The sequence below is a fragment of the Mobula hypostoma genome, chromosome 2 (assembly GCF_963921235.1).
Source record: "Mobula hypostoma chromosome 2, sMobHyp1.1, whole genome shotgun sequence".
Taxonomy (NCBI): domain Eukaryota; kingdom Metazoa; phylum Chordata; class Chondrichthyes; order Myliobatiformes; family Myliobatidae; genus Mobula; species Mobula hypostoma.
Window position 1 is genome coordinate 64,652,243 of NC_086098.1, and position 20,439 is coordinate 64,672,681.

The following is a 20,439-nucleotide window of genomic DNA, read 5'->3' on the forward strand; positions in this document are numbered from 1 at the left end:
CCCTCCCTGCATGCATTAACAAAAAAAGATTGGGTGAAAAACACCACATAAAAGAAGTCCATATTCCAAGTCCATATCCAAAACACAAAGTCTGGGTAACATTCTTCGGGCACAACGGCAGCCTCTCCCCTCTCTGGTAGCAGAGTGATTCCACCAATGTTCACCTTCATCATTTGCCTCCATGTTTCAATCTCCCTTGACACGTTAATCAGCAAACAAAGGAAGCTTTAATCGGTGAAATGGTGTCAAACATTAGCTCAACTCCTGTCCCGCAGTCTTCTTGCTACAAGGTTTGCACACGCTGCCTCTGTCTCCTGAAATCCTCTCAGAAACTGCAGAGCACTGAAACACCCAAATGATCTTCGAACTGCAAATCACAGGTTCCAACATTTCCAAAATCACATTCAAGATGAAAAACAAATGTAAAAGACATAAAATAAGTGAAATATATGGTTTCATGGTCTATGCAGAAGATGTCGACCATAGGAGCTTTGTACACCGGTGCCATCTTGACCAAAAGATGCTGATTGTTGTTCATTTGGGGCATTCCAATGTTTCCCATAACCAAACTAACTCCGCAGCACCCCATAAAGATCTCACAGTATTTCTTCCTACTCACCCTTCTCCTCCTACTCCTACCCAGAGCAAAATATGATGTCATTAAAGATCCCAGAAATGTTGACTACAGATTTCCAAGTAGATCTGACCTATAATTAGCTTTATCCCAAACAAGAAAACTAAAGCTGTACTTTTATTTTAACGACTTCTCAACTTATCTGTGAAGTAAAAGCAACTTAATAAGTTTCCAACCTCATCCTTCAGTACTTCTGCTCCTCTACTCTCCTCCACCTGGACTCAGACTCAATTCACCCACAAACAGTCTATAGCTTTCTCTGTTCCTCCTTTAACATTTCCTGAATCAGATCATCAATGCACTTCTAACACCAAATACCGCATCCCATCTGAAAGCAAAATGCTCCATATGCTGGAAATATGAAATAGTGCCCAACTCTATACTTTGGCTTCTTATCACGACACACAATGTCCAGAGAACTTTTCATTATCATCCCTCTCCACGTCCTGCAAATGTCCATTCAAAATGAGGCACAACATTCCATTCTGCAAATATATGAAGTTTTACCAAGGGAAAAGGGAAACTTATTCAAGTTATCATTCTAAATAAATAATTTGAATAACCTCCAAGAGTAATGAAATCAAAATACTACAAGTTATAAGCTCTGAACTAAAACAGGTACATGTTCAAAAACACAGTGGGGTCATACCCAAACAGCAGATTAGTTACAGCATTTTATTTTATACTTTATTGTTGCCAAGCAATTGATATTAAAACATACAATCATCACAGCGATATTTGATTCTGCGCTCCACACTCCCTGGATTACAAATACTAAATATTAAAAATATTAAAAATTGGTGAATATTAAAAAAATTAACTTATAAATCATAAATAGAAAATAGAAAAATGGAAAGTAAGGTAGTGCAAAAAAACTGAGAGGCAGGTCCAGATATTTGGAGGGTACGGCCCAGATCTGGATCGGGATCAGTTCAGCAGTCTTATCACAGTTGGAAAGAAGCTGTTCCCAAATCTGACCATACGAGTCTTCAAGCTCCTGAGCCTTCTCCCGGAGGGAAGTGGGACGAAGTGTGTTGGCTGGGTGGGTAGTGTCCTTGATTATCCTGGCAGCACTGCTCCGACAGCGTGCGGTGTAAAGTGAGTCCAAGGACGGAAGATTGGTTCGTGTGATGTGCTGCGCCGTGTCACGATCTTCTGCAGCATCTTTCAGTCTTGGACAGGACAACTTCCACACCAGGTTGTGACGCACCCTAGAAGAATGCTTTCTATGGTGCATCTATAAAAATTAGCGAGGATTTTAGGGGACAGGCCAAATTTCTTTAGTTTTCTCAGGAAGTAAAGGTGCTGGTGGGCCTTCTTGGCAGTGAACTCTGCTTGGCTGGACCAAGTCAGGTCATTTGTGATATTGACCCCAAGGAACTTAAAGCTTTTGACCTGTTCCACTTGCACACCACCGATGTAAATTGGGTCGTGCGGTCCGCTACTCCTTCTGAAGTCAACAACCAATTCCTTCATCTTGCTGACGTTGAGGGATAGGTTATTTAATTTCACTGGTAGCTTTATAATGACGATGATGCCATGCAATAGACAATATAGAACTAAAACTCCTGATAATTACTTTGGCAAATGATATCTGTAATTTTAATGCACGTTGCTGTCATTATTAATCAAGAGTACACAATTTCCGTATTACTTCCCTTTTACACAACCCTGTAATTAGTTAATAAAATTTTGTTAAACATTGCTAAGCTTCCATAGCATTCTCACAAACTAAACTGTACCCTATTGTAGGTGCTAGAAATCTTAAACAGAAGATAAATGCAACACCTTCCCTTTCATCTCTGCCCTTCCTGTTGTCTAGATACTTCCCCCCAACCCAGGTAAAGCAGCAACATACCTGTAATTCATAGAACATAGAATAGTACAGGACAGTACAGGCCCTTCGGCCCACAATGTGCCGACCCTCAAACCCTGCCTCCCATATAAGCCCCCACCTTAGATTCCTCCATATACCTGTCTAGTAGTCTCTTAAACTTCACTAGTGTATCTGCCTCCACCACTGTCTCAGGCAGTGCATTCCACACACCAACCACTCTCTGAGTAAAAAACCTTCCTCTAATATCCCCCTTGAACCCCTTACCTTAAAGCCATGTCCTCTTGTATTGCCCTGGGGAAGAGGCGCTGGCTATCCACTCTATCTATTCCTCTTAATATCTTGTATACCTCTATCATGTCTCCTCTCATCCTCCTTCTCTCCAAAGAGTAAAGCTCTAGCTCCCTTAATCTCTGATCATAATGCATACTTTCTAAACCAGGCAGCATCCTGGTAAATCTCCTCTGTACCCTTTCCAATGCTTCCACATCCTTCCTATAGTGAGGTGACCAGAACTGGACACAGTACTCCAAGTGTAGCCTAACCAGGGCTGCATCATTACATCGCAACTCTTAAACTCTATCCCTCGACTTATGAAAGCTAACATCCCATAAGCTTTCTTAACTACCCTATCCACCTGTGAAGCAACTTTCAGGGATCTGTGGACGTGTACCCCGAGATCCCTCTGCTCCTCCACACTACCAAGTATCCTGCCATTTACTTTGTACTCTGCCTTGGAGTTTGTCCTTCCAAAGTGTACCACCTCACACTTCTCCGGGTTGAACTCCATCTGCCACTTCTCAGCCCACTTCTGTATCCTATCAATGTCTCTCTGCAATCTTTGACAATCCTCTACACTATCTACAACACCACCAACCTTTGTGTCATCTGCAAACTTGCCAACCCACCCCTCTACCCCAACATCCAGGTCGTTAATAAAAATCACGAAAAGTAGAGGTCCCAGAACAGGTCCTTGTGGGACACCACTAATCACAATCCTCCAATCTGAATGTGCTCCCTCCACCACCACCCTCTGCCTTCTGCAGGCAAGCCAATTCTGAATCCACCAGGCCAAACTTCCCTGGATCCCATGCCTTCTAACTTTCTGAATAAGCCTACCGTGTGGAACCTTGTCAAATGCCTTACTGAAATCCATATAGATCACATCCACTGCACTACCCTCATCTATATGCCTGGTCACCTCCTCAAAGAACTCTATCAGGCTTGTTAGACACGATCTGCCCTTCACAAAGCCATGCTGACTGTCCCTGATCAGACCATGATTCTCTAAATGCCTATAGATCCTATCTCTAAGAATCTTTTCCAACAGCTTTCCCACCACAGACGTATGGCTCACTGGTCTATAATTACCCGGACTATCCCTACTACCTTTTTTGAACAAGGGAACAACATTCGCCTCCCTCCAATCCTCGGGTACCATTCCCGTCGACAACGAGGACATAAAGATCCTAGCCAGAGGCTCAGCAATCTCTTCTCGCCTCGTGGAGCAGCCTGGGGAATATTCCGTCAGGCCCCGGGGACTTATCTGTCCTAATGTATTTTAACAACTCCAACACCTCCTCTCCCTTAATATCAACATGCTCCAGAACATCACCCTCACTCATATTGTCCTCACCATCATCAAGTTCCCTCTCATTGGTGAATACCGAAGAGAAGTATTCATTGAGGACCTCGCTCATTTCCACAGCCTCCACGCACATCTTCCCACCTTTATCTCTAATCAGTCCTACCTTCACTCCTGTCATCCTTTTTTCTTCACATAATTGAAGAATGTCTTGGGGTTTTCCTTTACCCTACTCGCCAAGGCCTTCTCATGCCCCCTTCTTGCTCTTCTCACCCCTTCTTAAGCTCCTTTCTTGCTTCCCTATATTCCTCAATAGACCCATCTGATCCTTGCTTCCTAAACCTCATGTATGCTGCCTTCTTCCACCTGACTAGATTTTCCACCTCACTTGTCACCCATGGTTCCTTCACCCTACCATTCTTTATCTTCCTCACCGGGACAAATTTATCCCTAACATCTTGCAAGAGATCTCTAAACATCGACCACATACATTTCCCTGCAAAAACATCAGCCCAATTCACACCGGCAAGTTCTAGCCTTATAACCTCATAATTTGCCTTTCCCCAATTAAAAATTCTTCCAGTTTGAAGTAATTCTTCCAGTTTGAAGTTGTATCACAGACAAGGGAGCACATAGATCTTGCAAGCTTCAGGCTTGGTTCATGTCTATAAAGCAGTAAGAATTTTACACCTGAAGCTTATGGAAGATATCTCTCCATCAGCTAGTAGCCAGTCAGATGTACTGCATGCAGGAAGTCTTGTTGATAAATGTAGGAAATACATTTCTAAGATTATGAGGACACTCAGTCCTCATTTATTATTATTTAGAAATGCATGCATTAAAAATGATACAATGTTCCTCCAGTCTGACATTGCAGAAACACAGGACAGACCAAGACTAAAACTGACAAAAACCACATAATTACAACATATAGTTACAACAGTGCAAAGCAATACCATAATTTGATAAAGAGCAGACCATGGGCACGGTAAAAAAAGTCTCAAAGTCCCGATAGCCTCAACATCTCATGCAGACGGTAGAAAGGAGAAACTCTCCCTGCCATGAGCCTCCAGTTCCATCATGGGCACTAGTCTCCATTGTATCCAGAGCATCTTCAAGGAGCGGTGCCTCAAAACAGGTAGCATCCATCATTAAGGACGCCCTACCCAGGTTATTCCCTCTTCTCATTGCTACCATAAGGAAGGAGGTACAGAAGCATGAAGGTACACACTCAATGATTCAGAAACAGCTCTTTTGCCTCTGCCATCCAATTTCTGAATGGACATTGAACCCATGAACACCACCTCACTACCATTTTAATTTATTTTTATTTTGCACTACTTATTTTACTATTATATATTTCGCATACGTTGTAATTCAGTTTTTTTTCTCTCTGTGTTACATTTTGCATTCTACTGCTGCTGCAAAGATAACAACTTTTACAGCATTTGTTGGTGATATTAAATATGACTCTGGATTCAGGTGAGGAAGGGTGAGGAGCAGATGAAGGAGGGATGTGTGGACATTTACGAAGTTTGAGACTACGATATAAATTAGTGACACATCAGCAAATGACATTTCCAAACAAAAAAATCTTTAAACCCAACAGTTAAATTTCAACTTAGAACACTGTGAGAACTAAAGTTAGATCTTTTAAAGTTGAACTTTTACTAAAAGCAAGTTGCAGCTCACCTCCCAATCCAATTAAACTTAAGCAGAGTTCAACAGTCAGTACACGAAGGGAACAAAAGTCTTCAACATTCGTTATTGACATAATAAGGGTTAAAAATAACAACGCTCTACAAAGGAGTTAACGTTTTCTTGTTTTTCTTCTTGGTTCAGAAGGAATCTAACATTTATCAGATTCTTAATGTTACTGTTTATAGATCACTATCAATTAAGAAGTAATTAAGACATTTTAATTCTCCATCCCCTCCCTATACCTACAACAATTGGTTTGGCCTCAGCCTCCACCGCTGCTAAGGTGAAGCCTACACAAGAGGTACAGCATCCCAAATCCCATCTGGACGGTCTACAATCCAAAGGTGTCAATCCAATGGTGTGAATCCAATTTCAGATTACCTGGGTCCTCTGCCTGACTATTTCTCTATGCTCTGTTTACCCAATTTCTCCTACACCCACTCCAATATTCTATTTCTTTCCCCTCCTCACCTACTCATCCCCCACAATGCCCACTCAATCTAGAACCTCTCCTCCACACCATTTCTATCCGTCTACTTCTCCTTCCCAATTTGATTCTATTCCCTTTACCTTTCCTATCATATTCCATCTTCTGCCGTCCTTTGTAGCCTTCACCTATCACCTCACAGACTCTCACTATTTCCACACTTCCTTCCTCCATCTGCCCCTCATCCTTCCTCACCTGGATTCATCCATCTTGCTCACTCTTTCCCCTCACTGACCACTTCTCCTCTATTCCTTCAGTCTCGGGGAAGAGTCTCAACCTGAAACACTGACTGTCCATTTACCTCTACAGATCAAAGTTGCTGGTGAACGCAGCAGGCCAGGCAGCATCTCTAGGAAGAGGTACAGACGACATTTCGGGCTGACACCCTTCGTCAGGACCTCGGCCCGAAACGTTGACTGTACCTCTTCCTAGAGATGCTGCCTGGCCTGCTGCATTCACCAGCAACTTTGATGTGTGTTGCTTGAATTTCCAGCATTTGCAGAATTCCTCGTGTTTACCTCTACAGATGCTGCCTGATCCACTGAGTTCCTTCAATAGTTATTATTTTTACACTAGATTTCAGCATCTGCCGTCTCTTGTGTCTGCTATATTTGTTAGTCAAAAAGACTAATGTTCATATTGAAAGATAACTATGATTATTGTAAAAAAGCTGCTGTTGAGTGCTGAAGGGGTATACTTTTCTGCATCTCCCTGCTTTCAGTAAGTAAAAGGTTGCCCTCAACAATACCAAAATTAATGTTGATACAATATCCAGGAAAACCATTTTACTCCATCATATTCACAAGGTTGTGGGAAAAACAACTTTCCCTGAAAGTGTATGTTCTTTTCTGAAATGATACATTTTATTTCAAACTAAAAAAAGTGTTTATTAAGCTCTTCAAAGTGCTCACTGCAAAATAATGTAGTTCAAAGCAGAATCAACCAGCTTGAATTGCCTTTTGTTAAAATGCAATTGAGTTAAACTAAAGTCATTTGTTTGTCTCTTTTAAAGCCCAATGGGATTTTAAAATATACAACAAAAGCCTGATAACCCAGCACCCTTGGACTTGTGTGCCAGATTGTCAGATTTTCTGGACTATTGATATTTCACTTCAATTAATACATCAATATTTTTATTGCCTTTTATTCCACCCCCCAAGATTTTATATAGTATAATAAATTTTCCAGTGTGTCAAGTGAAGAGTGAGTTGGAACAGGGCTCCAGAGAAGCATAGAAACCAGAGCCAGCCAGGACGGATACTAACCCAGTATTTCAAATAGCACAAAGGCAGATTATTAGGGTTTTACTGTTATGCAATTTGTATTTCTATAAGTACAAGCCACTTACATTAAAACAGTTGCATTTATAACAATTCTACTGTCAATTATTAAAATTACTGTCTCATTCACAATGCTTTGTTCAAATCACAGCTTGGATATTCCAGTTAATTGGGCCATTGATTAATCAGAGCCGCCACTTATTTGGGACAAATCTCAAGGAAGAGAAACTAACTGAGAAAATGGGCAAGATTCTTTTCATCTATTTAGGACACTTTGCCCCTTAATTGGGACAGGAGACTGCTGCTGTACAGGTTCTAACGTGCACTTGTGTGGCTATTAGATGCTACACTGTGCTTAGAGTGAACAGTTTTTAAAATGGCATTAGTTGCGTGGTTTTGTTTTCAAAAAGCAGGGATTTCTGTCACTGATAGTTGACAAGAAATAAGTAGTGAGACAATTCAGAACCCACTGCTTTGCACTCTGTGGTTTCAAACATTCAGGCTTGGAATGCCAGAAACAACCAGGAATGAAAATTAAATAATTTACTTCAACAAGTTAGGAATTACGAAGAATTTGAATGCACTGACAATCATCCTTGATGTTACAGTGAAAAGATTTGGAGGATGTAATCATCAATTGCATTGCGTGAAGGAAGTCCATTATCTGCACTAGATGTCTGCACTGATTTTGTTCATTTGCAGTCAATCAAAAGAACATGGCAGCGCTGAATTCCTTTGTTAATAAGTTGATAGGAACTAATACAGTTTTATAATACTGTAGTGAATGGTAGTATTCTAATGGTAAACCTAGCCAAGTACAAAAGACCTGTGCTGATCAACTAACTGGAGTGTTCACTGAGATATATAACCTTGAGGTCATAGGTCTCAGAGGCTGATGATAAAACACATCAACTTCTGCTTGAGAAGTGACTTGGATCCATTCCAAATTGCCTACCGGCACAAGAGATCCACAGCAGGTGACATTTCATTGACTTTTCACTCAACCCTGGAACTTTTGGACAGCAAAGATGCATACACAAGGATGCTCTTTATCGACTATAGATCAGCATTCAATACTATCATCTCCTCAAAATTTATCAATAAGCTTCAAGACCTTAGCCTCAATAGTACCTTGTAAAAGTGGATCCACAATTTCCTCAGTTGCAGACCCCAGTCATTTCGGATTGGCAATAACATCTAAACAATCTCCCTCAGCACAGGTGCAGCCCAAAGTTGTGACCTTAGCCCCCATCTCTACTTGCTTTACCCTCTTGGCTCCATGGTGAAGCACAGCTCCAATGCCGCATTCAAGTTTGCTGCCAACACCAATGTCGTAGACCGAATCAAAGGTGGTGATGAATCAGTATATAGGAGGGAAATTGAAAATCTGGCTGAATGCTGCCACAACTTCTTACTCAAAGTTAGCAAGACCCAGGAGGTGATAATTGACTTTCAGGAGCAGAAAACCAGAGGTCCATGAGCCAGTCCTCATCAGGGAATCACAGGTGGAGAGGGTCAATTATACAGAAAGCATGGCAGCACCCCTACTTCCTTAGGAACTTGTAAAGATTCAGCATGACATCTAAAACTTTGACAAACTTCTACAAATGTATGGTGGAGATTGACTAGCTGCATCAAAGCCTGGTATGGAAACACTAGTGCCCTTGAATGGAACATCCTATTAAACTAGTGGATACAGCCCAAACCATTACGGTAAAGCCCTCCCACCACTGAGCGAGCGTACATGCGCGCACACAGTTGTCACAGGAAAGCAGGATCCATCAGTAGAAACCCCCACCACCCTGGACATGCTGGACATGCTCTCTTCTTTTTGCTGCAATCAAGAAGTAAAGGAGCTCCAGGACCCACACCACCAAGTTCAAGAACAGTTATTACTCCTCAATCATCAGGCTCTTGAACCAGAGGGATAACTTCACTTGCCTCATCACCGAACTATTCCCACAATCTATGGACTCACTTTCAAGGACCCTTCACCTCATCTACATCCTACTAAAATTCTCATGCTCTGTTTGTGACCTCCAGTTAGCCCAAACAGTGCATTATAGTGGCACTTTTTTTGATTAAGTCGACTTAAAATGTGCTAACTTACAGAATGCATGCAAAAAATGCGGGCCAGGCAGCATTTATAGGAGGAAGTACAGTCTACATTTTGGGCCAAGACCCTTCGTCAGGACTAACTGAAAGAAGAGATAGTAAGAGATTTGAAAGTGGGAGGGGGAGGGGGAGATCTGAAATGATAGGAGAAGACAGGAGGGAGAGGGATGAAGCTAAGAGCTGGGAAGTTGATTGGCAAAAGGGATACAAGGCTAGAGAAGGGAGAAGATCATGGTATGAGAGGCAGAGGGAAAAAGAAGCGGGGATGCGAGCACCAGAGGAAGATGGAGAGCAGGCAAGGAGTTATTGTGAGAGGGACAGAGAGAGAAGAAAGAGAGAGAGAGAGAGAAAAAAAAGGGAAAAATAATAAATAATAAACAAACAAACAAATAAATAAATAAATAAGGGATGGGGTAAGAAGGAGAGGAGGGGCATTAACAGAAGTTAGAGAAGTCAATGTTCATGCCATCAGGTTGGAGGCTACCCAGACGGAATATAAGGTGTCCATTTCTCTAACTTCCATTAATGCCCCTCCTCCCTTTCTTACCCCATCCTTTATTTATTTATTTTCCCTTTTTCTCCCCCCTTCTCTTTCTGTCCTTCTCACAATAACTCCTTGCCTTCTGTCCATCTTCCTCTGGTTCTCCTCTCCCCCTTTCTTTCTCCCTCGGCCTCCCGTCCCATGATCCTCTCCCTTCTCCAGCCTTGTATCCCTTTTGCCAATCAACTTTCCAGCTCTTTCCCTCCTCTCCTGTCTTCTCTTATCATTTCAGATCTCCCCCTCCCCCTTTCAAATCTCTTACTATCTCTTCTTTCAGTTAGTCCTGACGAAGGGTCTCGGCCCGAAAAGTCGACTGTACTTCTTCCTATAGATGCTGCCTGGCCTTTTGCATTCCACTAGTATTTTGTGTGTGTTGCTTGAATTTCCAGCATCTGCAGATTTCCTCATGAACGCAAGCAAAGCTCAGGGTTATATATTCGTATAAAATTGCTCACTGGTCAATCAACAGGCCCTACTTTCCACAACCCGAGCCGATTCCACCTTCCATGGAAACCGCGACGTGACGCTACGACGCATGCCCACGGCCAGCCTCAGCAGCACTTCACAATGCTCACAGCAGCCACAACAACCGCAGCAAAAGGGCAGGGATATCACGTCCATTTAGGAGAGCTTCAACCACATCATCAAGAAAAATCAGCATCCTGGAGGCTTTGGTGTTACTGCTTTGTATCTTCTATCAAGCATTAGGGTAAAAAAATATGACAGCCTAATTATGCCGTGTGGAAAGAGAAGGGGGGCATTATAGTCAAGAGATGACACCAAACACTGTCAGGAAGCAGCAAGGAGAGGGAGAAAGTAAGAATCGGATGAGGCCAGGGCCACACAACTCCAGGATCAAACAGTCAGGACAAAAAAGATGAGTGAAGAAGAGTTAGAGGAGGAGAGGCATGCATGTCTCCAAAATGATAATAATAGGCACAGAAGGAGGAGAGAACAAGAATCGGTCTTCGTGGTGTATGTGGCAAGAATAAGGCCTTCGGGGGTATTTTAACCATTTGCTGTGGCGATTTCCTTCAGCTTCTAGCATTGTGAAATGTGGAAATGATGCTGATGTGGAGAATTCATGCATAAAAAAGTCCTACTTATGGAGAAGCTTCATCAAGTTTCAATTGAAGAGAGACATACAATTGAGTGAGGAAGAAGGACGATATTCTGAGCTCTTATTGGATGTTGAAGAAGACAAGATTGAGAAAAATGAAAATGATGATATTGAATTACCTGAAGATATGATTCTGCCAGCAAAAACTATGGAAGAATGCATTGATTTCATATTCCCGACATTCGACAATCCTGCAGAACTGTTCTCAAGGAATTCTATCTTGGTTCCTTTCAATGAAATGATGTGAAAAATAAACCTCACATGCATCAGATGCTTCTCTGGAACCATGAAAGAATACTGTTCCTTCAATGCTGTAAGTGAAGGAGCTAACACCACTCATTTTCCAACAGAATTCCTTGATTAGGTCAAACTCTCTGGATTGCCACCGCATGAACTGGAATTGAAGAGGGGATCTCCCATTATTTCAATGAGGAACTTGGATCCACCAAGGCTTTGCAATGGAATGCGAATGATGGTGGAAGAACTGCACAACAATCTCATCGTAGCAAAGATAAACATTGGTGCGTTCAAAAATGACACTGTCACGATCCCAAGAATTACCCTCAATTTATCAGAAGGGGAGGATGACCCTCTTCAGTGGAGCCAGTTGCCGATACAGTCATGCTTTGCTATGACTATACATAAGGCGCAAGGCCAAACCATGGAGAATATGTTCATTTATTTGGAGAAACTGGTATTACAGCATGGTCAGCTGTATGTGGCTTTAAGCCGGGGAAAAAGAAATGAAAACGTTGGAGTATCCTTGAAGGGTGGCAGATAAACCAGAAATGTTGTCATCAAAAGTGTCCTTCATTAAACGAGAAGGAGCTATATTTGTCTTGTTATGCGTCTTTCTTTTTTAATAAACTGAGTTTTTCTTCTTTAATTTCCAAAGCACATCACATCAAACTGCACTACCTTTCTCTCAAAGGGTGCCCCAATGGGAAACTGGGTTGTCTAGTGTTCCTTATATTTATTGTTTATGTATTATTATTACTTCTGATTTCTTTTTGTATTTGTACTATTGTCTTTTGCACACTGGTTGTCCACCCCGTTGGGTGCGGTCTTTCAATGATTCTGTTATGGTTACTGGACTTATTGAGTATGTACACAAGAAAATGAATCTCAGGGTTGTATATGGTGACGTAAGTACTTTGATAATAAACTTACTTTGTACTTTAATTTGTTCTGCATTTAATTTAAATGCATAATCTGTTGCTCAGTTTGTCTTTTGTAATAGCTTTTTAAACCATTTCCATGAAATTTCAGCTAATAGGGGCAGCTGCAAAATTAAGCCAAAAGGTACTGGTCCTGATGTGTCCCGATTAACCAGAATCCACTGTATTAGTTAACTTAGTACTGACACACTTTAACTCTTTAAATAAAAAAAATCTACTTTCCAATCAAAGGTCAATTGTAAATCATTGCAATAATGGAAGATGCATAGGCTTGATATCTCTGGGGGTGCAGGTCATTACTACTGGTTTCCCTTCTCTTCCATTCCAATTACTGAAGAAATAATGTACCCTTAATAATCCAATTTCCTCACTCCCCAGCAGATGAAAAATATTCCTTTCTGTACTTGTGGTACACGTGGACAAATCACTTACCTACAGATGAAATTACAACACAACACAGTAAGTTGGCGGCACACTTAGTCACGGTGGCCTCTCCGGGTCCAATCAATGGTGTAAGTGTTTATCCTTTACATCTTTCTTACGATTGCAATACACTGCTGGATATTAAGAACACCAAGTACTGCAGTCTATCTCACTAGTAAGTGGTTGGGTAACAGTGCACAGCATAGGCTTGAGTACCGTATTGTCGCCAAGAAGGTGGTGTCAGAGATGGTGCACAGTCCAACAAATGGTGCAAATAATAGTCTTGGACATTTTTGCAGTGATTGCAAGGCACCGTTGGACATTGATAATGCAGAATGCTGCAAGTCTGATTTATTGGAAAGACTGACGGCGGGGGAGCTGCCTGACCTCAGTTGTTGCACGGACCAGGACCTGTTGCAGCTGCCTAGGGAAGGAGACGCTGGAGGTGGTGTGTGAGAGAACAGAGGCGTGGCAGGAACTCTAGAGTCTGCGCTGGTTTGGGGGCTAGCCCCTCCCATTGGACTGCTCTCTAGTGTTTGCTTCTGGAAAGGCAACTTGGACTGTGTTCACCTGTGGCTGTGCTAGCGCGTGACGAGGAATTGTTTGCGTACTTATTCCTGCAGAAACGTTGCTCTAGGACAGGGGTTCTCAACCTGGGGTGCACGGATCCCTTGCTTGTTGTTATTGATTTGCTCTAGGACACCATCAATCTGCAGGGCATGCCACCGAGGGAGCTGGCTAATTTTTTTTTAATGACTGTATGTATGTGCTGTGTGCAACTGTATGTACTGTGTTTTGTACATTGACCCCACAGGAACATTGTTTCATTTAGTTGTATACATGTGTAAGGTAGAATAACAATTAAACTTGAACAAATACTACTTTCCAGCTCAGTGCTGAGTGCTCTATTGGAATAGGGCTCTTCTCCACTCCCCCACCCCCCCCCCACATGAATACAAGGTCTAAATGTGACCTCTCCCTGTTGTCGCTACTGAATATCCAAGAATTCTGTTCAGCGAATATCATTTAAATGATTTTGTCAGAAAAGCATAGCTCCTGACATGCAAGTTCCTTCAGGAAATATTGAAAAGCAATCAAGATGCAGCTTTTGGAGTTCCAAGGAAAACAAGCGTAGATGACCAAGATTAACCTCCATTGAGCAATGAGTCATACAGAATAACTAATCTGGAATTTTTGTGGGAGAAATGCAACCTGTTTTAAAAGGAGCACTATTCACAGTAGTGGTTATTGATAGATAAGGGATAAATGTAAGAGGATCCTAGACAAAAGCTTACTCTTGTAATTAAATCTATGGAATGGATACAAAAATATATATGCAGCACAAGAACTGCAGTTGATCACAGCACTGTTCCATAACCAAGAGCAGGTCTCCTCTTAACATTGTGTGACAGCAAGCTCCACTCATCCTACCCTTACAGAAAATTGAAAATGACATCTCCTCATTATTTTCATGAGCCCTTGGGTAAATGACTCTTGAAGCAAAATAACAAACTGTGCCCAACCAATAAAAGATGAAACAATAGATAGTAGAAGTCAGCTACAAAGCATGAAGCCAGAAGGAGTGAACCACTTTTAAATGCCCTTTAGTTTCCCCAAAACAGACAAATCTCAACCTGGGACTTCCTGTATGCAACAGGGGTTGGTTCCTGAGCAACCCGACCTGTTCATAAGGTGAAATTGAACAGAAAGAGTCATGACAGGAGAGAGAGCAAGCACAGGAAGGTTGGCTGTCAGCCAGTCTTTGATTCAGAGGACATGAATCTGCTCTGCCCATCCAGCTCCGCTTGGATTGACTGCACCCAATTGATGTGAGTGGGGAGGGAGCAGTGTAAAAAAGGTCCCATTTCCACCTGCTGTAAGATGTAGCAGCTGGCAGGTCTATCCCCATCCACCCTGCTGGACTCCCAATTGCTCATTTGCTAGTCCAGGGTGTTCACAGACTGTGGAGGATCTATACAGTGGACTCTGGTTAATTGGGCCATCAGTTAATCGGGCTGGCAGCTTACTTGGGACAACACTTAAAGGAGAAAACTAATCGAGAAAATAGCCAGGATTCCCCTTGTTTATTTGGGACATTATGTCGTTTAATAGGGACAAAAGATTTGCCAAACAGTTTCTAACTTGTACCAGTCACATGCACGTCATGTGGCAGTTGGACCGCGACACTGTGCATACAGCGACTAGTTTTTAAATCATGTCATTTATGTGTGTTTGTACTCAAAAAGCAATGATTTGCATCACTGATATTTAGCAAGAAAAAGTTAAAAGCATTCAGGCATAGATGCCAGAAATAGCTGGGCCAGGAAATGAAACAATTTTGTTACTTCTACATGTTAGGAACTACAAAGAATTTAAAGGTATCGACAATCATCTTCAAAGTTACAATGGAAATGAAGATTTAGAGGATGAGGGCAGATCATTATGTGCACTAGGTATCTGTGCTGATTTTGCTCTTTACAATCAATCAAAAGACTACAGCAGCGTATATTGCATTTTGACCACAAGACCCTAAAATACAAGAACAGATGTAGAACTTCTGGCCCATTGAGTCTGCTCCGCCATTTCATCATGGCTGATTCATTATTCCTTTCAGCCCCAATCTCCTGCCTTCACCCTCTATCACCTCATGCCCTGAACAACCAAGAATCGGTCAACCTCTGCCTTAAATATTCATAAAGACTTGGCCTCCACAGTTGCTGTTGGCAATAAATTCCATAGATTCACTACTCTCTAGCTAAAGAAATTCATTGTCATCTCGTTCCAAAATGACACTCTCTATTCTGAGGCTGCGTCCTCTCTACATTCATTCTATCAAGACCTTTCACCACTTAATAGTTATCAATGAGGTCAGCCCTCATTTTTCTGAATTCTAGTGAATACAAGCCCAGAGCCATCAAATAACAAGCCATTCAAACTTGGAATCATTTTTGTGAACCTCCTTTGAATTCTCTCCAGTGACAGCATATCCTTTCTAAGATAAGGCACCCAAAATTGCCCACAATACTCCAAGTGAGGGTTCACCTGTGCTTTATATCCCTCAACATTACATCTTTGCTTTTATATTCTAGTCCACTTGAAACGAATACTAACATTGCATTTCCCTTCCTCACCACTGACTCAACCTGCAAATTAACCTTTAGGAAATCCTGCACAATGACTTGCATGTCCCCTTGTACCTCAGATTTTTAAATTTTCTCTCCACTTAGTTATTAATCTACTCTTTTATTTCTTCTACCAAAGTGCATGACCATACACTTCCTGACACTGTATTTCACTGGCCACTTCTTTGCCCATTCTCCTAATTTGTCTAAGTTTTTCTATAGCCTCCCTACTTCCTCAAAACTACATACCCCTCCACTTAACCTTGTACCATCAGCAAACTTTGCAACAAAGCCATCAATTCCATCATCCAAGTCATTAACATATAATGTAAAAATAATCAATCCCAACACAGACCCCTGTGGAACACTACTAGTCACCGGCGGACAACTCCTTGCCTCCTACCAGAAGCCACTGCTTTATCCATGTTAGTATCTTTCCTGTAATACCAAGGGCTTGTAGCTTGTTCAGCAGCCTCGCGTGTGGCACCTAGTCAAAGGCCTTCTGAAAATCCAAGTACACAACATCAACCGATTCTCCTTTATTTTCCTGCTTGTTTTTTCTTCAAAGAATTCTAGCGAATTTTTCAGGGAAGATTTTCCCTTGAGGAAACTATGCTGACTATGGCCTATCTTATCATGTGCCTCCAAGTACCCAAAACCATATTCTTAACGATCAATTCCAACATAGAAACATAGAAAACCTACTGCACAATACAGGCCCTTTGGCCCACAATACTGTGCCGAACATATACTTGCTTTAGAAATTACCTCGGGTTACCCTTAGCCCTCTATTTTTCTAAGCTCCATGTACCTATCCAACAGTCTCTTAAAAGACCCTATCATATCCGCTTAAAATACCCTATTGTATCCGCAATGCATCTTCCCAACCACTGAGGTCAGCCTATAATTTCCTTCTTCTGCCTCTCTCCTTTCTTGAAGAGTGGAGTGACATTTGCAGTTTTCAGACTTCCAGAAACATTTTTGAAAGATCATTACCAATGCCTCCACAGTCTCTTCATCCATCTCCTTCAGAACCTTGGGATATACACCCTCTTGTCTTGGTGGTTTACCTATGTTTAGGCCTTTCATTTTCCCCAAGAACTGTCTCCCGAGTAAAGGCAACTTCACACACTTTCGACCCCTGACACTCTTGAACTTCCACCATACTGCTAGTGTCTTCCACAGTGAAATCTGTGGGAAAATACTTATACAGTTCATCCGCCATTTCCTTGTCTCCCATCACTACCTCTCCAGCATCGTTTTCCAGTGGCCCGATGTCCACTTTCATACTTTATGTATCTCAAGAAACTTTTGGTATCCTCTTTAATACTATTGGCTAGCTTACTTTCATATTCCATCTTTCCTTCTTAATGACCTTATTTAGTTGCTTTCTGTTGGTTTTTGAAAGCTTCCCAATCTTCTAATTTCCCAATTTTTTTCTCTATTACATGCCTTCTTTAGCTTTTATGTTGGCTTTGACTTCTCATTAGCTACAGTTGTGTCATCTTGCCTTTAGAATACTTCTTCCTATTTGAGATGCATGTATCCTGTGCCTTCTGAATTGCTTCCAGAAATTTCAACTGTTGCTGCTCTGCCGTCAACCCTGCCAGTGTTCCTTTCCAATAAATTCTGGCCAACAACTCTCTCATGCCTCTGTAATTCCCTTTACTCTACTGTATTACTGATACATTTGACTTTTGTTTCTCCTTCTCAGATTTCACAGTGAATTCAATCATACTATGATCACTTTGCCCCAAGAGTTCTTTTACCTCAAGCTCTCTGATCAATTCCGGTTCATTGCATAACACCCAATCAAGAATAGCTGATCCTCAAGTCGTCTCAACTACAAGCTGCTCTAAAAAGCCATCTTGTAGGCATTCTGGAAATTTCCCCTCTTTGGATCCAGCACCAACCTGATTTTCCCAATCTACCTGCATATTAAAATCCTCATGACTATTGTAACATTAACCTTTTGGAATGCATTTCATACCTCCCATTGTAACTTGTAGACCACATGCTTACTACTGTTTGAGAGTCTATATATAACTCCCATCAGGGTCTCTTTACCCTCACAGTTCCTTAGCACTAGCCACAACGATTCAACACCTTCCAATCCCATATCACCTCTTTCTAATGACTTGATTTCATATTTTACCAATAGGGCCATGACACACCCTCTGCCTACCTGCCAGTCCTTTCGATACAATGTGTATCCTTGGACATTAAGCTCCCAGCTATAACCTTCTTTCACCCTGATTCAGTGATGCCTGCAACGTCATACATGCCAATCGGAAACCGTGCTACAGGTTCACCTACCTCTGTATACGGCACACATTCAAATGTAACACCTTCAGTCTTGTATTCACCCTTTTTGATGTTGTCTGCCTTTTACATTGCAACTCATCCTGTTGACTGTAATTTTGCCCTAACATCAGCCCCTTCTTGCTCGGTATCTCATTACAGATTGCCTTTGTTTGTAAGCCAACCACCTCTTCCTCAGCCCTAGCACTCCAGTTCCCATACCCGTGCCAAATTAGTTTAAACCTTCCCGAACAACTCTGGCAAACCTACCCACAAGGATATTGGACACCGCTCTGTTTTAGGTGTAACTTTTGTACTGATCATACCTGCCTTAGAAGAGATCCCAATTATCCATAAATCTGAACCCCTGCCCCTACACTAGTTCCTCAGCCACCTGCCAAATCATCCTATTCTTACTCTCACTGGTGCATGGCACAGGCAGCAACCCAGAGATTACTACTCCAGAGATCCTGTTTTTCAGTTTCTTACCTAGCTCCTTAAAATCTCTCTTCAGGGCCACCTCACCTTGTCTACCTATGTCATTGGTGCCAGTGTGCACCAAGACTTCTGGCTGCTCACCCATCTCCTTTAGAATACCATGGATCCAATCTGAGACATCTCTGATCCTGGCACAAGGGAGGCAGCATACCATCCGGATGTCTCTATCACATCCACAGAACCTCATCTCTGTTCTCAGACTACTGACTCTCCTATCAACACTCAGTCCCCTCTGGTCTTCTAAGCCACAGCCCCAGACTCAGCGCCAGAGACCCAGTCACTGTGACTCCCTCCTTGTAGGTTATCTCTCTCAACAGTATCTGAAGTTGTATTATTATTAATTATTATTATTATTATTGTTGAGGGAAACAGCCACAGGTGTATTCTGCACTGGGTGTGCATCTCCCTTCCTTCTCCAACAGTCACCTGTCTCTTACAATCTAGGGGTGAGTATCTCCTTGCAACTCCTCTCTTCCACCTCCTCATTCTCCTGTACGAGTTGGAGATCATCGAGCTGCAGCTCCTGTTCTTTAATATGCTCTCTCAGAAGCTGCAACTTGGTGCAGATGTGTTTATCTGGGAGACTGGCGGTCTCCCAGATTTCCCACATCCCACACTGCCTCTCTAGCCATTCTCAACATGCTCCTAGGCCTAAACAGATGAGGAATGAAGAAATAAGAACAAAAAAGAGCAAGTTGTTAGATACTTTATCTTGCCCATGTGTGATGAGCCGAAGCCACTCTAAAGACTGGCACACTCAAAGAATTGCTACTCCACTTGCACCCATGTTACTTTTATTCGCCCTTTCCAATGAATCCCGCTTTGTTGATTGGTCGCCACACAACTCAGAGAAACTGCTGCAAAGCTCTGTCTTTTAAACCTTGATTGTGCAGACTTCATTGAAAAGGTAGCTCTTTTTACACACTCCCTCTCTGATAAATGGTCACCGCAAAACTCTTAATTCTTCTGTCAATAACTATTAGGAACTAATGCACAATTTTACAGCACTGTAGTAGTTTTGGAAGTGTTCTAATTTGTTCTGAATTTCATTTAAATACATAATTTATAACTCATTTAAATGGTAGTTAGTCTTTCTTATACCTTTTTAACTATTTCCATGAAACTTCACCAAATTGGGGAAGCCGCTTAATTGGGTCAAAATGTACTGGTCCCGAGGTGTCCCAATTAACCAGAATCCACTGTATTTCTGAACTACCTGAACATATAGCATCACACAAAAACAAAACATCTATTAATTTAAAGATTCTGCAGTACATAAAAGCATTTTTCATAGGTGTACGTTTTGAAATCTTTGGATGATTGCCACCAAAACCCTACTCATGTGCATCAGGGTGAGCAACAGCAAAAAGAAAATGAGTCATGTGCATCTGGGAATTTAAAATCTCTTAATAATAAGAAACATTATACATGAACCATCCAATTGAGAAACAATAAACATAAATTATCCTTAACCCCCTAATTCACTGACCATATCAATGCCCTCTTCCACTTCACAGCACCTAGTCCTCTGCTCTACATTGTGTCTGAGAGCCAGGATCATTCCTTGACTTGAATAAAAGGTATATGGTCCCATGATCCACTGCACTAAAAACCGAGGGT

General features: G+C 41.8%; 1 protein-coding gene across 2 annotated transcripts in view; it reads right to left on the reverse strand.

The window, feature by feature from the left end:
* Positions 1 to 20,439, reverse strand: part of mboat2b (membrane bound O-acyltransferase domain containing 2b) — a 181,693-nt gene that overhangs the window by 146,409 nt on the left and 14,845 nt on the right. The window contains exon 1 of one of the 2 annotated variants that reach the window (XM_063038095.1): positions 5,010 to 5,174. The exons of the other annotated variant lie outside the window; for it this stretch is intronic. Within the exon in view, the coding sequence (XP_062894165.1) occupies positions 5,010 to 5,012 (3 nt within the window). The 5' untranslated portion in view covers positions 5,013 to 5,174. Of the gene's footprint in view, positions 1 to 5,009; positions 5,175 to 20,439 lie in introns of those variants that run through there. 2 annotated transcript variants of the gene reach the window in all.